The sequence below is a fragment of the Juglans microcarpa x Juglans regia genome, chromosome 5D (assembly GCF_004785595.1).
Source record: "Juglans microcarpa x Juglans regia isolate MS1-56 chromosome 5D, Jm3101_v1.0, whole genome shotgun sequence".
Taxonomy (NCBI): Eukaryota; Viridiplantae; Streptophyta; class Magnoliopsida; order Fagales; family Juglandaceae; genus Juglans; species Juglans microcarpa x Juglans regia.
This window is the reverse complement of record NC_054602.1, coordinates 8,918,039-8,928,490: the sequence shown is the minus strand read 5'-3', so window position 1 is coordinate 8,928,490 and position 10,452 is coordinate 8,918,039. Positions and strand designations below refer to the sequence as shown.

The following is a 10,452-nucleotide window of genomic DNA, read 5'->3' as shown; positions in this document are numbered from 1 at the left end:
TATATTTTGCATATCAATTGGTTATATTCTTAATCAAATAAAATCTATTTTATTTTAATCATCATAATTTATAACGCACGTTTTTTATTAGTTTTATAATTAATAACATAACCACAATATCCTTCATTCTAATTAAATTATTATGTTTTGCTTATATTTTCAAAGCAAACTAATCGATAAATTTCTAAGCACATGTTTTACCCTTATTTGGATTGGAGAATAGATAGAGAAAAATTGAAGAATTTGTAAATATATGAATCAATTTTGCGAAATGAAGGGAAGAAATTTGGAAGAGAAAAATAACATAACTGTTTAGGAGGAGAGAAACTAAAGTACTAAACTTAAAAAGTGGATGGCTAAGTTACTATGAGCTACTATACTTCAATTCTGTTAAAAGCTTAGATGGCTATTGGATACCTAATCCAATGCATCACTTTTGCGCTTAATTAGCCAAAAGTTGACATTTTAGTAGTGTTTCGGATTTTGTATCATATCGGCTGGTACGGTTGATATTTTTCGTACCCGCCATTCGGTCGGTACAGGTACTATATCTGTTTCGTACTGGCCCAAATACCGGCAGTACCGGCTTCAATTTCGGCCTGTATTTTGGCCTATGTTTTTTTTTTCATTTTTTCAAACTACAAACTTGTTTTTTAACCCCTAATTTAGATTAGACTATTTATAATTTATATATAATTTATTTATATATAGACTATTATTTTGGAATATAATTTTTATATATATTTTTATATATAATTTATTTATATATCGACTGTTCTGAAACGTTATCCTGAAACGCTATTCCGAAACGGTACCGTTACTGAAATATTTCGTTTCAGTATCTTGACCGGTACAGCGTCCAGTACGGTATTCAAAACATTGCATTTTAGAGGAAATGGTTACACCAATATGAATGCTGACCCCATTTAGAAGTTTCAGTTCAGTCTAATTTTAAATTTAGTCTAACATATAAATATCTAATTCTTAAATTATTAAATTTATTTCAACTCAGAACCTCTTTACACATAGGACCGACCCATAACCCTTTTTAATTCAATACGTATTTACATGCGGGATCCATAATATTTTTCAACTTCTCATAAATATATTTAAATTCATCTTAACATTCAAGTTTATCTTAAGTGAATTTCACAAAACTCACATCATCATCTCAATTTATTATTATTTATAAAGAACTCAACTTATATCAACTCAACTTAACATCTAAACGAAACTTAAAAATACATACTCGACTCAATTGTACCACACAACGACACGGTAGCGGACCTCAAATGAATTTGAAAAAAAATAAAAAAGGAGTATTACTTAACAACGTACAGGTTCCACCCAATGAAATGTGATATCTGATTATCCAAAAATATGCAAAAACCTGCTTCGTGACAATGCCAGGAAATCACATAATTAATGTGTTCACTTTTGCCATTATCTTGGTCATTTTAAATTAATGCAGCAATAAGAACTAAAAGAGGGTCGGCTCACTACTGAAAAGCGATGAAACTGCATTCCTTTTTCCATAAAACTTTCGAAAATTACTCCTTGGACTCATGAAAACTATTAGACGATGGTGTATTTCGCACGATTTCTCGTTACTCATGTCAGCATTCTCACTTTGATATCTCTGGGGTCAAAGTGATACTAAAAAAGTTTAAAATTGACGTTCACAGCAACTTTTAATAGAAGAACTGATCAATACGTAATGGCATCTAAGAGAACTAATGTTGGATTATACAATCTGCATATGCATCAACATATTTGTATAATATGACTTTAAATTGAGCTACATTGAATTATACATATCTAAAAATTTATCTAGCTATAAACATTATTTCTACAAATTTAAAAATACACTGTTCACTCTTTAAATTTTATTTTATTACTTTTTTTTTTTCTCTCCTCCCCTGTCTCTCTCCACCAACAGATAGGATTTTAAGAAAAATAATTTAAATGATAAAATTTGCATGTTGCTAATTGCAAAATATAAAAAATAATAATAATTTTAGATAAAAATAATAATAATAAAATAATAATATTTTTTTATTATTTAGCTGAAAGATGCATAATCCAACGTGAAAATTTTTCTTAATATGTAAAATCAATCTCTACATGTATATAAAAAAACCAATACTAGTGCTCTAAACTGTAAATAAAATGGTGATAGTTGCCATTAGTGAGATCAATCTGAGTCTCAAATGAACCCAAAACTTTATTTTCATGAATTCTCTCAAATTAGTTAAAAATTTATATTATGCCGCAATATTATGTAACACCATTTCCAGCTAAATATACACTCTTAATTTGCAAAATATAGTCTTCAATTGAGATAAAAGAAATGCTTGGGGGGACATAATTACACATCCGATCTGATCTTCATACAAAACTTCAACGCTGTTAGTAGACCCAAAACAGCCGCACCATTTTTATAACGGCATGTCGATGGCCTCAAGCTCGGGTATCTTGTATGCAAAACCAGATTCATCACTCGAACGCCTTCTGACCACACTCGCCCTTTGCACTAACCTCACCAATGCTTGCACAACCTCAGACATGGGAGGCCGAAACTCAGGCTCCGGCTATACACAAAACGAAAAAATTGTAAATTGAAGGTTCTAAAGAACGAGAACAAATTATTTGCAAAACTATGCTAATAAATTGAAGCCAATTTGACCAAAGAACTTTCATTTTTGAAGAAATATCTGAAAATAATGAAAAAGAAAAAAGAGGTTGAGAGTTTCCTTGGCATGAATTAAAATGAAGATAGACATGATAGTGGTTTCCAACATGAATAGTAATGCTCGTGGTTTCCGACTATCTAGAAAACTAAACTTCTGTATTATACAAACTAAGGTCTTTTCAAATAGTTCCCTGCATCTTGGCTTGTGCTTTCCACAGTTGGTTAGCCTATCATGTGGCAGTTAATGAAATAGGACCAAGATAGCTGACAGTTTTTATAACTGGGCAATGCAGAAGCGTATCAAAGCTGTTGTTACTTCTTTCTAAATGGAAATTCTGCAATTTCAAAAGCTGGTAACATATTGAGCAGTAGATTATCATATTTCTTTAACAAACTATCCACCTTTAGTGTGACTATAACTTCTCCCGTATATCTTTACCTCTAAAATAAATGGTGTTTGGCATATTACATATATTGTTCTTACACTGGTCATGATTCTATAAAGAATGACAGATTCATGGAACAGCAGGAACATAAAGTCTTGGACCAAATTTTTTTTTTTTAATAAATTTCTTATGTAACTTTGTGAAAAATGTTGGGGGAACAATCCGATAAGAATCCACAGAAATGAAATAAACTAAGAATGCTGGAATTTATGAAACAAAAGTGCCAAATGGATCTCCCAAGTCGATAGAAGGAACAAAAGACCAGGATATCCATGTCAATCTTAGTATAGTCTAAACTTTCTTCTTCAAAAATATAAACTTTCGTGAAGCAAATAGCATTGAACTGCTTTAACAAGCCATAAATACGTAATGTCCTTTGTTCATCAAAATCTAAGCCCAACATAAAATAAATTTTAGCATTAGTACAGAATTTTACCTGAACACAGAGGGCAATGATATCAGCAAAGCGTGAGAGAGACTTTGCAGGATATATGCCATCTAGGGCAGGATCAACCATTTTTGCTAAGGCATCTATATCGTGGAGTTGGGGAGTAGCCCATCTCACAAGTGATTGTTCTGATCTCACTCTTGAACTAAACAACAGAAGAATGTGGGGTAAGTGGAAAACTTTACAACGATATTAGCCCTAAGATAATGAAGAATCTGCCAAATGATTCCATTTTGGTAATGTAGAGCAGCTTTACCTGTCCAGTGGCTTTCTGCCAGTCAAAAGCTCCAACATCACGACTCCAAAACTGTACACATCACTTTTTACAGTGTATATCCCTGACAATGCAAATTCAGGTGCGCTATAACCAAATGAACCTACCATCTGAGTTGAGACCTGCGAAACATGAAGTAGAGATAATTAATCTGCCAGCACAGGACAAAACCCATTTACATCCAAGTACCAAAATGCACAAACAAAACAAAATTTGTTAATCAATCCACATGCATGACATAACTCTGTTTATCTACCTGCCTCTCTGTGTTTGGATTTGGAGCAGCCAAACCACAGTCTGACAAATGGGGATTAAGCTCTTCATCAAGTAAAATGTTTGCCGACTTGAAGTTTCTATGTACAACAGATGGTAGGCAAACTTCATGCAAGTACCTGATAGTCAAAGCTATTGTTTAGAAAGGAAATTGGAGCATGTGTTTGGGTTTGGGAATGCATATCTCCACCACACATACACTCAGAAAGACAAAGACAAGAGGGGGAGAGAGAGAGAGAGAGAGAGACTGAAAATTACACATATAACATACTCTAAGGCTCGAGCAGTGCCGAGTGCTACCCTAACACGGGCATTCCAAGTCAGGGTCCTGCTGCTATCTTCAGCGAAATGGAGCATGTCATGCAGATTCCCATTTCCTATATACTCATAAACTAGAAGACGCTGTCCATGTTCTGCACAATATCCAGCCAGTGTGACAATGCTTGGGTGCCTCAAGCGTGACATATTTGAAACAGCTTCAAGAAAATTATCTTCCTCCTGTAATGAAATTGCTGCACTATCGATCTTCTTAATGGCCATTACCTATTAGTTAAATGGATGGAAAAATTAGTCATTTGCTATCATCTGAATCAGATGTTACTGCTAGAAGATCAAATATCCTAACCATGGTCCCAGGGAAAGAGTGATGTTGTGACAACACAAAGGAAAATATTACAAGGGATTTTTTTTTATAAATATATAAAAAAACCATAATATGGCAAATCACCTTTCCATTAGGGAACTCTGCTTTGTAAACACGACCAAGGGAACCTTCGCCAACTAGAAATTCTTGACTAAAGCTATTCGTTGCCATTTGGAGAGAAGCAACAGTATATGATGTAGCAGTGATGGGTGACTTTATTCTCCCCACAGATCCGTTTTTCTCTTGTAGCCTCTCAACCATCAGATTTTCTGCAGGTGGGGGCTTCAGATCTGTAACAGCAGCCGTGCTTTTTAGTCTCTGCTCTTGCACCTCAGTATTTACTGCAAAAACAGAGGACAACATTACCTAAAATGATGGATTTTAAACCATTTTGAAAGGAGAAGAAATTTACATTTCCATAACTTTCATGTTGCAAAAACAGAGGATGACATTACCTAAAATGATGGTTTTTAAACCATTTTGAAAGGAGAAGAAATTTACATTTCCATAACTTTCATGTGTCCGTAGTACAGTAGATTAAACTACATAAATTTATTTACAACATCTAACTTAACTGCATCAGTAGAAAATGAACTTGTTATTTTCATAAACCTCTAAAAGATGTTAAGTTTCTTGACCTTTAGGTAGGTTTACTTCCATAGAATTATAACCCTTTAAAATCTAAATTCCCAACTACAATAAATGTGACTGAATGGAAGAATAAAAGGAAAAACAGCATTTGGGAGAAACAAGAACAAGGGAAAGAGAAGCTACCATTACTTCTTCCAACCGAGAGACTACCCCTGGAAGTTCTAGCACCAGCATCCTTCCGTTTATTTTTTCGAATGCAAAAGGCAAGAAGTAGTAGCAGAACTAAAGCAATGACTATGGAACCCAGGATTATGCCGACTATAGCCCCAACTGTCAACCCCTTATTAGAATGGGATGATTCACCATTAGAACCTTGTGTGGTAGGTGCGTCTGACCCAGTATGACTGAGATTAGTATTTGATCCGCCTGGAGGAGGTGGCGTATATGGTGGCGGAGGGGGAGCAGGACCATTGTCAAATGAATTTCCACCATATCTGTTTTGTTTACAGAAATGAAGTTATAAATATTGCAAAAGGTTGTGTTACAAAACAGCTTGGGGTATAAGAAACAATATGCACGAAAACTTACAAAAAATTAGGGATTGCTTTAAGTTCTTGAGGTAGCCATCCACTGAAACGGTTGTTTGCAACATTGCTGTAGAAAAGATTGCATGTAAGAACAAAAGAGGAATTAAGGTAGATAATGCAACCCTAAATCCCAACACAAGGAAATGAACGTACAGAGTAGTCAAAGGCAAGCTCGTAAGAACATTAAGAGAACCACTCAATTGATTGTTCTGCAGATATCTGCCACAAGTTCAGAGACCATGAGAAGTTAAAAACAAACTGCACAAGATTTCCCACAAGGCTTCCAACTGCACCCACATACTCCTATAGAAAGATCCTTGCTTGTTTCTTGGGATAAGTTAATAATTTTACTAATAGAAAGCTATAAAGGTGCTATCAAAGTACACAAGGAGTATACAGGGTATCTACCTAGCAAACAAAGGAAAAAGATCAAGAAAGTCTTGAAAAATAAATATAATGCAGGCATGAACATTCATTCAAAGAAAGAAAACTAAGGGAAAACGCCCTAAGACCCTCCATTGTCCTCTCACAGTCCTCAAAGCTCCAATCATTTCTTTCCACAAGGCTTTTCAAGACAAAATTATCACTTTAAAATACTCACAGAGAAGAGAGATTGGCCAGTGAACTTAAGGAACTAGGAAGATCTCCAGAAAAGTTGTTGAAAGAGAGATCCCTGCATTCACAAGCAAGGTGGAATAATCTATTAGTGAAAATTATATGAGAATAAGGACGAGTACTAGTGGTTACTCAAAACTCAAAAGGGTCAAAATATTTGGTTTGAGCATCACAATGGAGTCACTAGGCACCATTTGACAACTAAATTCTACTAAAAGATAAGCTAATTGAATATTGTATGATTAAAAAAGTTTTGAAGAAAGATATCTTACAAGGTTGCAAGGCCAGCAAGATTAGCAAAAATGTCTCCAATTGACTGGGAAAGCGAATTACGGCTAACATTCCTAAAATGATAGAATCTTAATTAAGCATAAGAAGGCCTCATATTGCAACTGAATTGCCCAAGTGATTGAAACCTCATAACATCCAAAGAAGCTACTCACAAATAACTGAGAGAAACCATACTAGAAACGGAATAAGGAAGATTCCCACTTAAGTTGTTGCCTGCAAGATTTCTGCATAATACAATCAACCAAAAGTATTGCGTAAAATTACAAAATCACTGATTTCAAAACTATAGAAAGGATCAGCAAGACATTGATATTTACATGCTTGTAAGATTTGGCGGTAACTGATATGGGATCGTATCATGAATGCTGTTGTCACTCAGATCACTAACAAACACACACAAAAAAAAAAAAAAAAAAAAAAACTCATTAGCTGAAAATTTAATATAGTTGTTCCACACAACCAATATATAAAAATAAATCATAACATTCTCACAGTTTTCTCAACGACTTAAGATCCGAAAACGAGTATCCCATTGTTCCATTGAGTCCCAATTCAGATATCTCGCTGTCACAACAATAATAGGATCCATTAATTAAATTTAAACTGATCGAACAATCAAATTCTGTTCAAAGAGAGACATTTTCCAAAGATATTCATACATAGAAACAACAGCTGAGCCCTCACAGGTTATCCCTTTCCATGACTCGCTGCACGGATCACCGCCACTACTTTTCCAATTAGTTAGCTGAGAAGGACTGTTTAACGCGGCATACAGAACCTCAAGAGGTTGAACTGCAATTCAAAATAAGCAACCAATCAAGCTTAAACCAAAAAAAGGAAAGATGGGCGCATAAGATAAATAATGCATTAGGCAGCTGAGAAAGTTATCGCAAAATAAAATGAATGGCACTGAAAATTCACCATTCAACCTAAGCTCAACCTAGGCTAATAAGAGTAATGTTATACACTACACCACCAACTTACTTTCATCTCCCTATATAAGATGTAACATATTTATTACCATTAGATAATAACGAATCATCTAATAAATGATTATTCAATGGTGATAAATTTGTCACATTGGTATGAAAGTGAGATAGTGGTTTAGGGTATAGAATTTTCCGGCTAATAAAGTATCAGGCCTCATTAGACCGGAATTATTATTCTTTAATAAAAAAAAAAAGCAAAAATCTAACAACTTCATCTTCTTTTATTCTCTCGCGTTTTCCTGAGATCTCATGTCACTCTTATCAACATCTAAATCCATATTTTCCATTTTAAAAGCTTCATAGCTTAAAAAAAAAATTCTGACAATAATTATAAATACTGAGTGAACGCAAACTGATCACAGTAAATATAGATACAATGAAATGTACCCTCAGAAGGGTCAGTAGTGCCTCGAACAAGAGGCAGAGCAGCAAAGATCAGCGTAATTAACACAAACTCAGGGAGTTGGCGAGTCAGAGATACTGGAAGAGCAGCGTGCTGATTAGCCATCGTTGTTCGAGTCGCGTGTCCACGGGCGGTTCGATCAAAGGTTGGATTTAGGAGAGGCAGAGCGCAGGCAAGAACAACAGAGCAGCATGGACCTGCTGCCAAAGAAGAAGACGAAGAAGAGGTTGAGGCTGAGATCAAGACAAGTGGTCAGAGACATCGACATTAAGAAAGGGACAGAGAGTGAGATTCGAAGCTTATGGAATAGAGAGAGAGAGTGTGTGAATACGTGTGTCGGCGGAACAGAACAAACGAGATTAAAGGAAAAATTGAGAAAAATTAATGTAAACAGAAAGGAAGGTCGGTTTGCAGTGTGCAAGACTGTAAGCAACGTATGACGCTTGTGGGCTCAGGTGGGTCTGTTTCTGGCTGTCCCCCTGTCTCTGGGCTGGCTTTGGAGATCCTACTTGAAAAAAAAAAAAAAAAACAAAAAAGGAATACATCATCTTGTTTCCTTGAAAAGCTGTTTTATTTATTTATTTATTGATATTTTACATTATCATGGCGAAGATGTTTGACATTCGAATCTTCGATAATTATTGGGTACAGATTTTAAAATTTTGAGGTTATTTCATTGCACCGTCTTTTGTTATTCGTGAAATATTATTCATCCTATATTTATTATTTTTAATGGTATAAATTGATTTTCGTATATTTTAAGAGATTTCTTATTTAATTAAAATTAAAAAGTAAATTATTATTACACCAACTAGAAGAGAAAATTGGCAAACTTGGCAGAGAGCAGTCAGCCATAGACTTGAACCTGCTGGCTGCAGAGACCAATGGTACAGAGCTGGAGCAAAGTATTACGATAGAATCGATACCTTTTCTTTCTATGGAAAATCGAAGCAAGTAAAGAATCCCAAAGGTTGTCTGTCTGTCAGTCAGACGTGCACTTTGTTCTTCGTTTTCTTGAATCGTAAGGTGAGACATCCATCAAAAGTTGAAGTGTTTAAGCATGCGAGCACCATATTTTATGGTGGCTTGAAAGGACTGGCTGTTTGGAGAAGATACAGCATAAAATGTCTGTAGACACTTCTAACATAACAACTTTGTTCCAGCTTCCCAAGTCGCATGCAAAGATTCCAACCTCAATTTTGAGAGAATTGGGCCAATATTTATTTCGGGTGTCCGTAAATGTTATGGTCCAGTGATTAGTATTTTGGAGTCTAAAATTGTAGAAATTTTAAGTTTATGAATCAAATATATAAGGTGGTTTGGATAGTGAGTTGAGTTGAAATGAAATGAAATTAAATTAAAAGTTAAATAAAATATTGTTAGAATATTATTTTTTAATATTATTTTTTATTTTTGGATTGAAAATTTTGAATTTTTATTATATTTTGTGTGAAAATTTAAAAAAATTATAATAATAAGATAAGATGAGTTCAGAGAGTGTACAAACAACCGGCGTTGCTCATACCCATGTGTATTGTCTATCATATGGGACGCTGAGAGTAGTAACATTGGATTCATCAAATTCATCTTCAAATTTTGATGAAAAGTACATGTTTTTCATATATCTAAAATCTCCTTATCCATAACTCCACATTGGATTAGCCATTGGATTTATCAAAATAATAATATAATATTATTTTTTAATAATATTATTTTTATTTTTTCTTTCATATTTTACAATTACACTAATCATATGTTAATTAATAATTTAATTTGATACTTAAATTATTATTTTTCAATTAATTTTTTTCCTCAACCTAATTATCCAACAAACACATTTTGTCAACCATTCTTCTACTCAACAATCATATATTGAATTTATGAAACTAACAAACACATTTACAAGTAGACAATCATATAAATGTTATTTTTCAATTATTGTTGTTATTCGTAGCTGTAAATCAGTAGTATTCAAAATCATTTTGCTGACTATAAGCAAGTAGACAATCATATAAATGTAGTTCAAAACCATTGATTCGATGGTATTATAAAGAACTAAAAAGAAAAAAGGCCTACAAAATATCTAAGAAGTTCAAATTAAACCAAACCTATATGATTGGAATTCAACTAAAATCGAAGCTATTTCAGGTTTCATCAAACCGAAAATGAAATTTAAATTTGTGTCATATTAATAGCTTTG

At 33.9% G+C, this 10,452-nt stretch overlaps 1 protein-coding gene across 5 annotated transcripts; it reads right to left on the bottom strand.

Moving 5' to 3' along the window:
• Window positions 1-2,200: 2,200 nt before the first annotated feature.
• Window positions 2,201-8,658, bottom strand: LOC121264252 (protein STRUBBELIG-RECEPTOR FAMILY 8-like). 5 transcript variants are annotated; one of them, XM_041167355.1, is made up of 16 exons: window positions 8,237-8,655; window positions 7,520-7,652; window positions 7,353-7,424; window positions 7,178-7,243; window positions 7,013-7,084; window positions 6,842-6,913; window positions 6,556-6,627; window positions 6,108-6,173; window positions 5,956-6,021; window positions 5,551-5,861; window positions 4,861-5,117; window positions 4,405-4,676; window positions 4,117-4,252; window positions 3,843-3,982; window positions 3,575-3,731; window positions 2,201-2,591 (listed from the first exon to the last, which is right to left on the bottom strand). In XM_041167355.1, exons 1-16 carry the CDS (start codon window positions 8,355-8,357, stop codon window positions 2,439-2,441), a joined length of 2,166 nt encoding a protein of 721 aa, XP_041023289.1. In that variant the 5' UTR covers window positions 8,358-8,655; the 3' UTR covers window positions 2,201-2,438. The 5 variants fall into 5 exon arrangements, with proteins under 5 accessions (XP_041023289.1, XP_041023292.1, XP_041023291.1 ...); XM_041167358.1 differs by having other exon boundaries at window positions 7,545-7,652; window positions 8,237-8,375; XM_041167357.1 differs by lacking the exon at window positions 6,108-6,173 and having other exon boundaries at window positions 8,237-8,658.
• Window positions 8,659-10,452: the final 1,794 nt, after the last annotated feature.